This window comes from Ovis aries, chromosome 22 (assembly GCF_016772045.2).
Source record: "Ovis aries strain OAR_USU_Benz2616 breed Rambouillet chromosome 22, ARS-UI_Ramb_v3.0, whole genome shotgun sequence".
NCBI lineage: Eukaryota > Metazoa > Chordata > Mammalia > Artiodactyla > Bovidae > Ovis > Ovis aries.
Genome location: NC_056075.1, coordinates 25100138 through 25115881, shown reverse-complemented (window position 1 = coordinate 25115881; position 15744 = coordinate 25100138). Strand labels below are relative to the sequence as shown.

General features: G+C 43.2%; 1 protein-coding gene across 2 annotated transcripts in view; it reads right to left on the bottom strand.

Moving 5' to 3' along the window:
- Positions 1–15744, bottom strand: part of SORCS3 (sortilin related VPS10 domain containing receptor 3) — a 654973-nt gene that overhangs the window by 445858 nt on the left and 193371 nt on the right. For both annotated transcript variants that reach the window (XM_004020175.5, XM_060404717.1), the window contains exon 2: positions 14377–14444. In XM_004020175.5, coding sequence (XP_004020224.2) covers positions 14377–14444 — 68 coding nt within the window. The remainder of the gene's footprint in view (positions 1–14376; positions 14445–15744) is intronic.

The following is a 15744-nucleotide window of genomic DNA, read 5'->3' as shown; positions in this document are numbered from 1 at the left end:
ATTGATTCAGTAGGTTTGGAATAAGGCCCAGGAAACTGGATATTCTTATATTTCCCTGGTGATTCTCATGAACAACCAGAAATGAAAATCACTGAGACAAGTGTCCAAGGAAACCCATTTCTGGTCCCCGAAGTTGTCCCTTGGTCATAGATCTCTTAGGAAATGTGAATGGTTGCTGAGCTGGAAAGGCCAGGAGAGCGTGATTACTAATGAAAGAGCAAGATCATGAGGCTGCTGAGAACTGGGAGGCCTAGATCTGGGTACCAAATTTGAAACCACTGACCACCAACCTACTCAAGAAATTGAGTTATTCCACCTGTAAAATTACACAGGCCTCCCATTCCTCCTAGAAACATGAGACATGCTATGTATTCATGTGGGCAATGACTACAAATATTATATCAATTTAAGATATTAGAGCCATTGAAAGGAAGATCTTTTAAAATATAACTATGTATTGCTTTATTTTTTTTAAAAAAAATTTGTCTTTAGTTGGAGGATAATTGCTTTACAATATTGTATTGCTTTCTGCCATACATCACCATGAGTTAGTCATAGATATATGCATGCCCCCTCCCTCTTGAAACTCCCTCCCACTTCCCACCCCATCTCACCCCTAGGTTATCACAGAGCACCAGATTGGAGCTCCCTGGATCATACAGTAAATTTCCACTGGTCATCTCATTTTACATGCAGTAATGTAATGTTTCAATAAACTCTCAGTTCATTCCACCCTCTGCTTCCCCTCCTGCCCACAAGTCTGTTCTCTGTGTTTATGTCTCCACTGCTGCCCTGCAGATAGTTTCATCAGTACCATCTTTCTAGACTCCATATAAATGCATTAATATAAGATATTTGTCTTTCTCCTTCTGATTTCACATTTTAGCTTTAATTTGGGCACAAACCATTTGGAAGCAAAAGTAAGCAGTGAAATGTTTCCCTTATAAGTTCAGTGATTTCTGAAAAGAAAGCTCACAGACACGTAACATAAAGAAGAGGTCTTTTTAACCACTTTATGGCTCCCCAAATAAAGTCTAGGATAGTGGTCTTCATGGGAGAAGTTGCCAGAAGCCTCCTAATGACATTTACAGTCCATGTCCAATAAAGTAATTGGCTTCCAAAGGATGAGAAAGTAACTATGAAAGCTTGACTACCTAATCTTTATAGTCATTATATATCAATATATAAGCAGGAATGGAGTACATAAAAATTCACTCTCCTATAAACTTGAAAGTCGCTAGGCTCTGTGTGTATTGAAATTTTTCCCTTTATTTGTGGGGGGGACTTCAAATCACATTCCAAGGGCCCACCCATCCTAGTTTTACACACGTGGACATCTGGCAGGAAAAAAATTAAGGCACTACCTGAGAGAGTTGCGGGGGAAAATCCATTTATAAATGTTACTTTAGAAGGAACTGTCTGATCCTGTTTACTTATTAACTTCATTAGAAGGCTAATGAATCTACTGCTGAGAAAATGAGAGGGAGCTCAGGGTGAGGAGAAGGATGGGCAGAATTTCACACCCCTTCTCCCAATGGTGAGGTTATTTATGATTGTGATAAAACAGCACCACATTTGGAAGGAAGGGAAAAGCAACATAAAATAACAATCAACAGGCACAATCCGTACGAAAGGATTGCGTTCTCTCAGCCACTGGACAAAAATCAAGATTTATACATGTCAGGATGGAAGAAAAAAGACTAGGCCATAAAAAGAAACCTTTTTCCCATAATAAATAGGAAAATATTAAATCTGCAAACAAGATCTGTTTCTCCAGTGTTCACACTGCCCAATTCTCCAGCAAAGTTAAGGTGTCTAAGGTTTCAATATTTAGGGCAAACTCTTTTTTCATTCTGTTTTTTGGGGGAGAAAAGAGTTTACAGCTTGGATGATGCTATTTATGTTTAATGAATTTAAATTCAGTAGTTAGAACAGGTGTTCTGGCTAACACCTGCCCCCTGGCTACTATCTGTTCATGAACAGCACATGAGTTTTCCTTAAGGGGGATGGCTTTGCTCACAATGTTAGCTCATAAAAGGTACCTGTTGGCCATCAAAAATCCTGTGTGTGTTTCTTGTTTAAATTCCCAGGTTGACAGCATCTGTGGACCTGGAGTGGAAAGGGACTTGAGATCATTTCATCTAATATCTTTATTTATGAGGAAATAGAAGATGGCATGAATTGATTAGTTAGCAGATGATTAATTAGCAACTTCTCACAACCAAGATAATCATGATGGTATGATCACTCATCTAGAGCCAGACATCCTGGAATGTGAAGTCAAATGGGCCTTAGGAAGCATCACTACGAACAAAGCTAGTGGAGGTGATGGAATTCCAGTTGAGCTGTTTCAAATCCTGAAAGATGATGGTGTGCAAGTGCTGCACTCAATATGCCAGCAAGTTTGGAAAAACTCAGCAGTGGCCACAGGACTGGAAAAGGTCAGTTTGCATTCCAATCCTAAAAAAAGGCAATGCCAAAGAATGCTCAAACTACTGCACAATTGCACTCATCTCACACGCGAGTAAAGTAATGCTCAAAATTCTCCAAGGCAGGCTTCAGCAATACGTGAACCGTGAACTTCCAGATGTTCAAGCTGGTTTTAGAAAAGGCAGAGGAACCAGAGATCAAATTGCCAACATCCAATGGATCATGGAAAAAGCGAGGAGTTCCAGAAAAACATCTATTTCTGCTTTATTGACTATGCCAAAGCTTTTGACTGTGTGGATCACAATAAACTGTGGAAAATTCTTCAAGAGATGGGAATACCAGACCACCTGACCTGCCTCTTGAGAAACCTATATGCAGGTCAGGAAGCAACAGTTAGAACTGGGCATGGAACAACAGACTGGTTCCAAATAGGAAAAGGAGTACATCAAGGCTGTGTATTGTCACCCTGCTTATTTAACTTCTATGCAGAGTACATCATGAGAAACGCTGGGCTGGAGGAAGCACAAGTTGGAATCAAGATTGCTGGGAGAAATATCAATAACCTCAGATATGCAGATGACACCACCCTTATGGCAGAAAGTGAAGAGGAGCTTAAAAGCCTCTTGATGAAAGTGAAAGAGGAGAGTGAAAAAGTTGGCTTAAAGCTCAACATTCAGAAAACCAAGATCATGGCGTCCGGTCCCATCACTTCATAGGCAATAGATGGGGAAACAGTGTCAAACTTTATCTTTTGGGGCTCCAAAATCACTGCAGATGGTGATTGCAGCCATGAAATTAAAAGACACTTATTCCTTGGAAGGAAAGTTATGACCAACCTAGACAGCATATGGAGAAGCAGAGATATTACTTTGCCAACTAAGGTCCGTCTAGTCAAAGCTATGGTTTTTCCTGTGGTCATGTATGGATGTGAGAGTTGGACTGTGAAGAAAGCTGAGAGCAGAAGAATTGATGCTTTTGAACTGTGGTGTTGGAGAAGACTCTTGAGAGTCCCTTGGACTGCAAGGAGATCCAACCAATCCATTCTAAAGGAGATCAGCCCTGGTGTTCTTTGGAAGGAATGATGCTAAAGCTGAAACTGCAGTACTTTGGCCACCTCATGCAAAGAGTTGACTCTTTGGAAAAGACTGTGATGCTGGGAGGGATTGGGGGCAGGAGGAAAAGGGGACGACAGTGGATGAGATGGCTGGATGGCATCACCGACTCGATGGAACTGAGTCTGAGTGAACTCTGGGAGCTGGTGATGGACAGGGAGGCCTGGCGTGCTGCGATTTATGAGGTTGCAAAGAGTCGGACATGACTGAGCGACTGAACTGAACTGAACTGAATTAGCAACTGAGGCAGTCCTAGAACCCAGGCTTCCTCTGAGCTCAGTGGCTCCCAGAGCTCAGTGGCTCCCAGTCCTACCTGAAAATCAAATATAATCATGGGGCTTTTAAAAGTATACATCCTGAGTAACCACCAGCTTTACCAAACTGGAATCCCTTGGTTAGGGGCCAGGAATATAGATTTTTAACACAATCCACAAGTAATGCTGAGGATACACCAAATTTGAGAAACCGGATGACCCCAGAATGCCTTCCATATTAATTATGTAGGAGGTAAGAAAGCACTTCAAGAGGCTTATACCCCCCAATAGTTGCAGTAAAAAGAAAATAACCAGCAATGGATGAGTTAACTCAACACTATGTTCAGGGAACTTAAATCAGATTGTGCTTTGCATCCTACACCCCAAATCAGCAGCAATAGCTGATGTAGAAAAACCAATAAATATATTAACCTTCCCCCTTGTGCCAAGCACAGATAAATATCTGAAGGAAAAGACTCCAGAACATTCTCTCAAAAGAAATGTAACATTTCCAGGCACCACATGCTTAGGATTCTAAGCTTGTCCTGCACCTCAACCTCCTAAAAAATATTAGCACAACTGTCCTCTGGAGCTGGTAGAAGCTGCTGGGCTAGGAAGATATGGGCCTACGAACAAACAATAATTATTACATAAAGTACTAACTAAATAGTACGCATTTTTTGCATTCCATGCATTATCTCACTGAATCCTCACAAAGCTTCCATGAGATCTGTCTTACTGTCATCTTTCTATACGGATAAGTAAACCTAGACATAGAGAAATGAAGACATCGCTCATGGTGGTACAGTTAGCAAGCAGTAGATCTCAAATTTATAACCAGGCAATGTGAAATCAGAACCTTTAACCACTACACATGCACTATCCCATCTGTGACCAGGCGTTTCTGAGAACTATGGGAACTACTAGTTCTCATATGAAGCAGTCTTTCCTCTTAAAAGTTTCGTATCCTAATGGAGAAGTTTAGTTTCATTGAAAGTGAAGAAGAACTAAAGAGCCTCTCAATGAAAGTGAAAGAGGAGAGTGAAAAAATTGGCTTAAAGCTCAACATTCAGAACACTAAGATCATGGCATACAGTCCCATCACTTCATGGCAAATAGATGGGGAAACAGTGGAAACAGTGTCAGACTTTATTTTTATGGGCTCCAAAATCACTGCAGATGGTGACTGCAGCCATGAAATTAAAAGACACTCCTTGGAAGAAAAGTTACGACCAACCTAGATAGCATATTCAAAAGCAGAGACATTACTTTGTCCACAAAGGTCCATCTAGTCAAGGCTATGGCTTTTCCAGTGATCATGTATGGATGTGAGAGTTGGACTATAAAGAAAGCTGAGCACCAAAGAATTGATGCTTTTGAACTGTGGTGTTGGAGAAGACTCTTGAGAGTCCCTTGGACTGCAAGGAGATCCAACCAGTTCATCCTAAAGGAGATCAGTCCTGGGTGTTCATTGGAAGGACTGATGTTAAAGCTGAAACTCAAATACTTTGGCCACCTGATGTGAAGAACTGACTCATTTGGAAAGACCCTGATGCTGGGAAAGATTGAGGGCAGGAAGAGATGGGGATGAGAGAGGATGAGATGGTTGGATGGCATCACCAACTCAATGGACATGGGTTTGGGTGGACTCTGGGAGTTGGTGATGGACAGGGAGGCCTGGCGTGCTGTGGTTCATGGGGTCACAAAGAGTCAGGCACGACCGCTCGAGCAAATGAACTGAACGGAACTGAATGGAGAAATAAGACGTTTTATATTAAACAGCAAAACAAAACATATGAACAGCATTGATCATTCCTCTAATTCATTCCTAGAATTGCTTTACATCCTCATACAGTGAGGTGTGATAATAATAAAAATATAAGTACTTCTGCAGTAGGGCCACTCATCACAGAATACAATGTGTTTTGCATGTACCTATATATACTTGCATATGCCTGACACTGTTCCTTGTATGCATTAATCTAATCTTTCAACCGAACTAAACGTTCCTTGAGAATAGCAATCACAACATACTTATTCCGCATCCCCCAGCAATAAGCACAGGGCTGGTTACATAAAGAATGCTCAGTTAATATCTGTTCAGTTGAATGCTCTGTGACCAATACAGGAGTTTTCACCAGATTCATTACCACTGAAAACAAACAGAAAAAGGCCCCAGTTCTAGAGGGAGGATTTCACAGCCTGTATCCACCCAGTCTTCAGGACCTCACATATGAAAAGCCTAGCGAATAGGATGGAAAGCTTTTAATTAACAGCCTAGAAAAAAAAAAATGTCATTCCACTCTGCAGTTTTGTTTCCGTTAATTCACTCAGATTCAGCAGGAATTCCACTAAGGAATTGGGATGAACAGCTGTAGAGGGAGGGAAGTACATAAATAAATCATGAATGTCATTAAAATTTGTAAACTAATAACTTCTGGGAAGTCGTGGTAATTATTATCAGAGTTTTCTTGGCAAACAAAAAAATTAATAAATCCAAAGGTCTCCACTTTCTATTAAAAAAAAAAAAAAAACAGCATCCCCCAGAAAGGTCACTGACAGAACAATTAGAGGAGGAAATAAATGGTCCAGACAACAGCTTGCAAAGCAGATGAAGAGTCACAGGATTCCCCAGTGGCAGGGGGGATAAGATAACTCAATACAAGGAGAGCAACAGGATAAGGCAAGGCTGGGGCTGGGATTGGTTTGGGGCAATTGGAACGTCAGTTCAGTTCTTTCAGCTTTTACTTAGTGTAGCCCAAGTGCTGGCAGTGTAGATCCAGAAACAGAAAGGGTGCTGGTCCCTGTTCTCAAGAGGCTCCCAGCCTGGGAACACAGTGTAAGGATGAGACATTAGTGGGAAGCAGAGGAGGCACCCGGCCCAGGGAGGAAGGAGAGGGAAGGCATCCAGGAGGATGTGCCCAGGAGGTGGGCACGTAAACCCCCTAACCAGGAGCCCCTTGATCTGAAGTCCCCTTGCTGTGTGGGCCCCGAGACCAAGCATATAGGAGGAAGGGCTGAGCATCCTTGCTGCTTTTCCACGAGCATATTAATTCTCACACTGCCGGGGGGCAGAGGTGGGGGGTGGATGAAATGGAGTAAGAGGGGAAGAGAAAACTGAGGGGAAATAGCAATACCAGGGGACAATCTACTGCAAAGGACTCTTGGTTCCTCTTATGCCCAGAAAACTGCAAATTTGTTTAGCTCTGTGAGGACCCCTAATCCAATAGGAATTCCAGATGAAAGCTCGTGTGGAGACCTCACACCCAATCAGAAGCTGGCCACTCACAGACCTTTGCCAGAGACTAGTGCTTGGGATGGACAAATGGAAGCTGGGGGATTGCCTGCTAGCTCATCTACCTCCATAAAATGGGACCTTAAAAGCAAATTTTTTGAGGAGAGGGCAATGGGTTTATCAATCCAAGTGTTAATGTTTAGGACATGGAGAACTGAGTCCAAGAAGCTATTTGCCAGTCCGAAACATAAATCCCTACCATGACTTACATTCAAAACTAAAGACGCAAAAACCTCAAGCAGTGGCTTAATCAGTCTTTTTACAGGGACCACTTCCAAAGAAAAGTGGCACCCTTGCTCCAAAATCAAGGACCAGGAATGCCAGCAAGCTCAGCACAGATACACAGACCCACGTGTGCAGAAGGGCATGAAGAAGACACCAAAGCATGTGCCGCACGCCACTGTCATAGGGATAAGTGAGAATATGACCAGTCTCTGGATGTGTGATGCCTGCACACCATACAACAATGGTCTATTCTCAGTTGACAATGGAGGAGATGTGAAGACTCTCTAAACAGACTCACAAACTTGAGAGAACAAACTTTTGGTCGCCAAGGGGGAGAAAAAGGAGGGAGGAGAGTGATGGAGTGGGATTTCAGGTTAGCAGATATAAACTATTATACATAGAATAAACAACAAGGTCATATATATAGCACGGGAATTATAGTCAATATCCTTTGACAAACCATAATGAAAAAGCGTGTGAAAAAGGAGATGTACATATACACATAAAACCAAGTCACTTTGTTATACATTAGAAATTAACACAACATTATAAATCAATTATCAGTTCAGTTCAGTTCAGTCGCTCAGTCGTGTCCGACTCTTTGCGACCCCGTGAATCGCAGCACGCCAGGCCTCTTTGTCCATCACCAACTCCCGGAGTTCACTCAGACTCACGTCCATCGAGTCAGTGATGACATCCAGCCATCTCATCCTTGGTCGTCCCCTTCTCCTCCTGCCCCTAATCCCTCCCAGCATCAGAGTCTTTTCCAATGAGTCAACCCTTCGCATGAGGTGGCCAAAGTACTGGAGCTTCAGCTTTAGCATCATTCCTTCCAAAAGAAATCCCAGGGTTGATCTCCTTCAGAATAGACTGGTTGGATCTCCTTGCAGTCCAAGGGACTCTCAAGAATCTTCTCCAATTAAAAAAAAGAAAGAAAAAAGAAGAGGGCTGTCTATCCAGTTCCAGAGTTTCCATTTAGGGGATGTGTGTGTTCATGGAAGGAGATCAGGAGCCAGGGAACCCTCTTTATTTTTAATTGGAGGCTAATTACAATATTGTGGTGGTTTCTGCCTTACATTCACATGAATCAGCCATAGGTGTACATGTGTTCCCCACCCTGACCCTCCTTCCCATCTCCCTCCCCATCCCATCCCTCAGGGTCATCCCAGTGGACCAGCCCTGAGCACCCTGTCTCATGCATCGAACCAGGTCTGGAGATCTATTTCACATATGATAATATACACCTTTCAATGCTATTCTCTCAAATCATCCCACCCTTGCCTTCTCCCACAGAGTCCAAAAGACTGTTCTATACATCTGTGTCTCTTTTGCTGTCTCGCATATAGGGTCATCGTTACCATCTTTCTAAATTCCATATATATGCGTTAATATACTATATTGGTGTTTTTCTTTCTGACTTACTTCACTCTGCATAATAGAGGAGCCAGGGAACACTCTTAGACTTCTTATCCAAGAAACTCAGCTAAAGTGTCTTCCTCTCCCTGAACTCACGTCCTTACCTTTGAAATGATAAGATTCTGGGGCTCAAGGAGAATGTTTGCTATGATCCTTTCTCACCCCAAGTCTCTTCGACTCTACGGTCAATAGCCATGATTATTTCAGAATTACTAAGAATCATAGTTCAAAGACCTAGGAGTTCTGGTGGCAAGTTTTCTGTTTCTGTGGACAGATTTCCACAGCCCTTGTTTCATTTTAGATGACCAGAGTTTTAATATGGATCAGGTTAGCCCTTGACATTGCCCATATTCCAAGTATCATAACATTATAAAATAATTTCCTTCCAGAACAGGTGGAATTTTTTACCTTTTGTCCTTTGATGAAACAGACATGCATTTCTATAGTGAAAAAAGTTTCCCGCCCCCCACCCCACCCAATGAACTGATAATATTTGAAAGAGAGATTACTAGACCTCTACTGGGCACTATGGTATACAACAGCCATATTTAACTATTAAACAAACTGTGGCTGCATTTTGTATGTAAAATTGAGATATGCCCATTCAATTTAAAAGACTTATTACAAAAATCTAATGCAAAATTGCCCATTAATAATTTTATTGATTGTCTATTGAAATGATAGTTCTATATAACTAGGTTAAAGAAAATTTATTAGTAAAATTAATCTCCACTGTTTCTTTTCACATTATTGACTGCTAGGAAATTATGTGGCTCCTATATATTTCTAATCAGACAGTGCTGGACTAGAGAGCATCCATCTCAATTACAGAAGGAATATTTTAGCCTAGAAGTTGAAATCCCAGCCCAACCACTCGAGGGCAATTTTCCTACTCTGGGAACTTCTCCCTCTTCCACTTTCCATATCACCCCAATCTTCTACTCATAAAAAATTATCTTATTCTGGAGGAGTCCATGAACCCACTCTTGCCCAGCACCAGAGCCAGCACACAGGGTGGATGAAGACAGGCTCAGGGTTCAGTAGGATTCCCCCTACTCGTTAGTTTCACAATCTGGGGCACATTGTTTAACCTCTGCAGTGCTCAATGTTCCCATCTGCAAATTGAGCCCAGTGATACCCGACTCTCAAGTTTCTCGCAAAAGATAGAACAAGACAGCTCAGGTATAGGAACTCATAGAGAGAAGCAGCTCAAGTTGCAGATCGTACGATGACAACTAACTCTCTCCGAGCACCTCCCATGCATAGGTGCTGCAGGGCAGGCATGTTTCAAGGCAGTTGACATAGTTCATTTCAATGAAATTTCAAAACAACTGTATGTGGTAGGTGTGGCTACAACCTTCATGGGACAGATAAGAAAACAGAGGCACAGAGAGATGAACGAATGTGTTCAAGATGACTCAGTGGCTCAGTGGAGGAATGTGGCCATCAGTCCCAGGGCTTCACTTTTAATTACCTTGATGAGGAGGAAGCTGATTAGATCTGAGCCTCCTGATCTGGACTCATTGCTCCTCCTTGGGTCTGGCCTCTATAAAGTCTGATAGAGTAGGTCTCTGGTATCACTCCTGATGGATGGACAACCTCCAGGCTTGACACACTGTGGACTGAAAACACCCTAAAAACAAATTCCTGGGTCTTTGTAAAAAGTCACTCCCCAGCCTCATTAATTCTACAGGCTTGACACTCCATATGTAAAATGTCCTTTGACTAAAGGATGCCAACAGATGGTTGTGCTAAATGACCAATTTATGCACCCATTCTTGTGCTGGTGGAGAGAAAATATTTTGACCACCTCCAGTTAATGGCACCTAGGAGTTCCAGAAAGGGTGTCACCAAGGACACACGCTACCGCTATGCTACAGACTGCTTTTAAACAGCCTTTTGTCTATTCAGAAGTAGATGGCTTCTGAATTATTAATTCAGTGAGACAAATAATTATGTCATACTGCAACCTGGCAGGGCACGTCATCTTGTCATGACAGCTGCTGCTCCAGGCGCCTCTGCTGTACAGAAAATTGAAAAAGAATCACCAAATTCAATTTCAACTTAGTTAAGCATGTTGGACCAAATCACAGAAATGAAAAGGTGTGTGTTTAATTTTGTTTCTTTTCTCTGCTCACTGTATTAGTAAGGAAGATCATAGTGCTCTAGGCTCTAACTGAAAAATACATCACTAACAGCAGAGAAAAGAGGATAGGGGCATGGATCTTCAGGGATAAGGATAACAATAAGAAGCAAGAAGACACCTGGTGAGGGCCCAGGAAGTTGGAAAGTTTCCACAAAGTTTAGGATCAGTCCCTTTCCTCAATTGTCCTCTCTGCAGGGGTTCCTAAGCTGGGCTTTATCAGACCTGTGAACCTTCTGGATAACACAAATACATACTCACATAATGCGTACCCATAGGGAATGCCTATAACATCTACCAGCTTGTTTCAAATCCCTGAAAGGTCACACCATATATACTCTGTTATCTACAGCCTATGCTAAGTAACCCCCTTTGGTTTGGCCCCTCCTGTGAACCTGATGAGTCCTCCAACACTCCTCCCTACCTAGTCCAGCACCCAGCTGCTCTCCCTGCCTCCTTTCTGGTCCCCTTATCTCCTACAGCCTCGCTTTGCCTGGCCTTTGCCCTGTGCGAGGCACATTTTTCCACCTTCCATTTGCCAAACTGTAGCTCACCCATCACTCCAGTAGCCATTCAGAGAATCTTTCTTGCAAAATCACATCTCCAACTAGGTAGAAACTGCGATTCCAAAGTCAGCATGAGGAAAAACGTCATAAATCACGGTTCTCCCCTCCCTATCCCCCTACTAACACCCTGGAAGGTCTGTGATAATTCCTAGACAGCACAGAATACAACCCTGTGCATGCACTTATAGTTTCCATCCCATGGATCCCTGCATTAGTGGATTCTTACAAACAAAACTATACAAATACACAGGGTTACAATAATCATTAATTATTACAATTAACTGAGTCCTCTCCACATGTAACTGTCCTAAATGTTTGCACATTTAATATTTCATTTAGTCCTTACAATCCATCCATGAATTTATTCATCAAGCAAACATTTATTAAGTGCCTCCTGTGTGCCAGACACTATTTGAGGTATTGAGGATACAGCACTAGAGCAAAATGAAAACAAAAATTCTATCTTTACAAGCTTAGATATTAGTAGGTGTTAGGTTGAATATAAATAAATCAATAAGTAAATATTTAGCAGCTAGAGGGTGACAGGCTCCAGGGAGGAAAATGCAGCCCAGTGATGAAATGCCAAGTTCTGAGACTAAGGCCTCACTGATGAGGTGAGCAGAGAGGAAGGAGCTCAGACCCAGGAAAAAGCCGAGTGGAAGGGTCCTGAGGAAGATGCTGGCTCGTCCGAAGAACAGCGAGGACAATGTGGCTGGAGCAAAAGTGGGATTTGTACTGTCTCCAATTTACATTCAGAGAAACCGAGATTTACAAGCGAAGTGGGTGGAATGGCAGTGCCCCTATCAAAATATGTCCTAACCCCCAGAACCTGCAATGGAATTATCCTTGAAAGAGCATCTCTGCAGATGTAATTAAGCTAAGAATCTGAAAATGAGAGCATCCTGGATTATGGGGCTGGCCCCTAAATCCAATGGCAAGTGTCCTTCTAAGGGACAGAAGAGGAGAAGACAGAGAGGGGAATACCACAGCCCAGGGAATGCTGACAGGCACCAGAGGCTGAAGGAGGTGATGAAGGATTCTCTCTAGAGCCTCCAGAGGGAGGGGGCCCCAAAGACACCTTGATTGCAGACTTCCGGCCTCCAGACTGGAAGAGAATACATTTCTGCAGTTTGCAGCCACTCAGTCTGTGGTCCTTGATTCCAGCATCCCCAAAAACTGATCCAGAGAAGTTAGATAAAGTGCCCAAAGTCACAGAGCTCTTTGGGTGGACAAGCTAGATTTTGAATCTTAGCAATGGGACATCAGGGTGCCCTTAGGGCCATTCGGCCATCTGCTGTCCTTGACACACATTAGTGAATATACTGACTCTTATGTCCATGGGGCACACACTCTGTCCCTTACTGGGCCTCCAGCATTAAGCATCTGGCCTTGGCTCCTGGCTTTGCCTGGTTCACCCTTAGAACTACCAAACCTTTCCTGAAATATGATATGGGCTGCCAGGTATAGCTGTCTCTCACTATAAGGACAGGATTTTCTGGCTTATTTCATTATTTGCACCAAGCAGACAGCACTGGAGTCAGGCTTAAAGGATCACCACAGCATCACTGTGATAGGGCCTGAGGAGATGGTTTCTGAGGCTCTCGTTCCCCAGGAGTCCTGTGTGAGTGGAAACAGGCATGCTTTCATCTGTGAGAGGCAGCCTGGTTACTTCTACCTCTGCCAGTTTCCACTGAGCACCAAATTAGGTTTTGGACATCCTGTGCAAATGGAGGCAGGCCCCACCGATATGAGCAATTAACCCCTAAATATTTAATAGACGCTTCGACTGCTCCCCTCCCAAGAGAGAGACTCTGGTTGGTCCTCTGCAAACAGGTCAGATAAAGAAGCAGCCAGGATCACAGATACTCATGCCCCAGAGCCCTCTGCTCCAAGACCCCAGAAACCCTCAGGACAGGTGCTGGGATGAAAGACACCACCAAGTGAATGGCCTTTTGTGACCATGTTCTCCCCAGTGTTTACAAATGACAGAGTAAACAGGATAGACACACAGCCCTCTTGAGGCCCACGGATGTAATAAGCAGAGCATGAAGCGCCGACTCAGAAAGGCTGATGAAACTCACTGGGGCCCTGGGTGACTGCCAGCAGCATGGCTGGAATAGCAAACTGGCATGTGAGGAGGTGTATGCAAGGGTGAGTGTGTGGTGTCTCCTGTCCAGAGAAACTGTCAGGTTCAAGGCTTCCTTAAAGCCCTCTCTGACTTAATCCACTCACATCCTTCTCCCCATCCCAGCTTCCTGTCAGGGCTGATTTATTCAACAGACACAGAGACATAGAGCCTAGGGTTCACAAAAATGCTGTCATTTCTTTTAAAGTCAAAACCAAAGAATGAGCATGTTAGGCTGAAAACAGGTTTTAATATACAATATTAATATATTTGTTTTTACTTCAATGTAGTTATAAAATATATTTTTAATATTATTTTATGAAAGAAGGAGTCCAGGAAGGCTAGAGACCACAAAAGTCATCACACAGATCCAATTCTCATGTGTGTTTATGCCCAGAAGCACAGGCTTCTCAAGTCACAGCAAAGGACAATGAGAAACAGTCCTTAGGCCGAGACTCACGCCAAGGCTAGCATCCTTCCTATATCAGGCTCCCTTATCCACAGTCTCCTCTTGCATCAGATATGCTCTGATCTATCTTTCATTCATGTTTGTTGAGCCAAAGGAGACACAGCATGAATGCAGAAGCAACCACAACGCCAAGGAGAATGTGTAACAGGCCCCAAGCAAGATCAGAAGAGAGCTAAGGATTTCACAGATGGAGGCCATCATCGCCACCGGGGCATTAAAGTGGGCATCCAGGAGCAGGAGCATCTTCTGCTCCTTTCAAAACATGCTCTCCAGCAGCTCAGTTGGTGTTTCTCATGTGAGCCCAGCCAGAGAAGCTAGTGAAGGACCTCTAAGCCACTTACCTCCAAAGTGAGCTCTCTGTCACGCTCCCCAGGTTGAAGTCATACAGCTTCGTCAGGATAAGTATAACCTGAGAGAGGGATGCGGAGAAGGGCACAGGAGAGGAATGAGAAGGGGGAAAAAAAAAAAAAAGAGGAAGTCAACTTTAGTTTGTGCAACAATATTCACTGCATCTCAAATCACCCAGAGGAGAACTTAGAATTTATCCGTTGAGTTGAGGGGTATTATAGGATCAAGCATGGGGGAAAAATTATTAACTTAATGCTACCTCATAACTGGTAGCATTTATTTTAATCCTGACAGTGCTTTGCACTTGAAATAAAACGTGGCAACAGGAATTAACTGGATATCTACAGTTGTCTTCCCACATCTGTCCTCCTTCAAGGTCAGGCACAGGCTGGCTAGCTCTGTTCACTCAGATGGCCACCCAGAGATCAGAGGATGGGCTTGCCTTTGATCTAGAGATGACTCTGACTTACAGACGTGGACCTAGAAGGGTAAGAAAGAACTGGGCCTGATTCTGTCTGTCTACAGACGGGTTCAAAGAGATTTCATGTTCCCACGCCACCGCTAGCACCTCACAACCATAAAATCTCGAACAACAGGCAAGCCCAGCCACCAACGCTCTCTGATGCCATCTGTCTTTCTCTGTGTCCCATCCAAGCAGACATTAGACTCCACTGGACTCCAGGACCACTCTCCTGACTCCAGTAAAAAGAAACCCAGAAGAAAACTGCACACAACAAACAGCTGGACAGCCCGTAAAAGGGTCAGCAGTTTTCTGAAATGAACTTTTATTGGCCAGACTACTCCCAGTCCCTTTAAACGTTTACAGCTGAGGACTTGGATCTCAGCCATTTCCCTGCTGCCCCCTCATGCGCCTGGATGGTGGCTAAGGCACAATCCCATATCTACAAGGATGCAAAGTGCATGCACCTGAATCTATTTTAATCAAAACACAGGTGCCTAATATACAGCGCCTGCCTGCACACGTGATAATCCAGTTACTCATAATTGTGTTTATCTAAATTTAATGCACAACTCATTTCACTTTTCTCAACTCCTTCCCATTCCACAATTTAACTTCCTCCAGTTCATTTGCACAGCAGCCATTAAACTCTTTCCAAGATAATGAATTTCTGCTACCAAGATGGGACTCTTGCATGCTAGGTATCCATTTAAGATTAAAGAAAAATAATCAGCCATTATATTGAACATTTTTATGGCATTTAACCAACTACAAGACACTCATTTTGAGATTTATTCTCATCGAGCACCCCATGGGGTCGGTCAGCACCATTTCCATCTCTTTTATGTAAACTAAGAAAAAATTAGAGGCAAGGATATGTCCCATTTATGGGTCAGAGAGA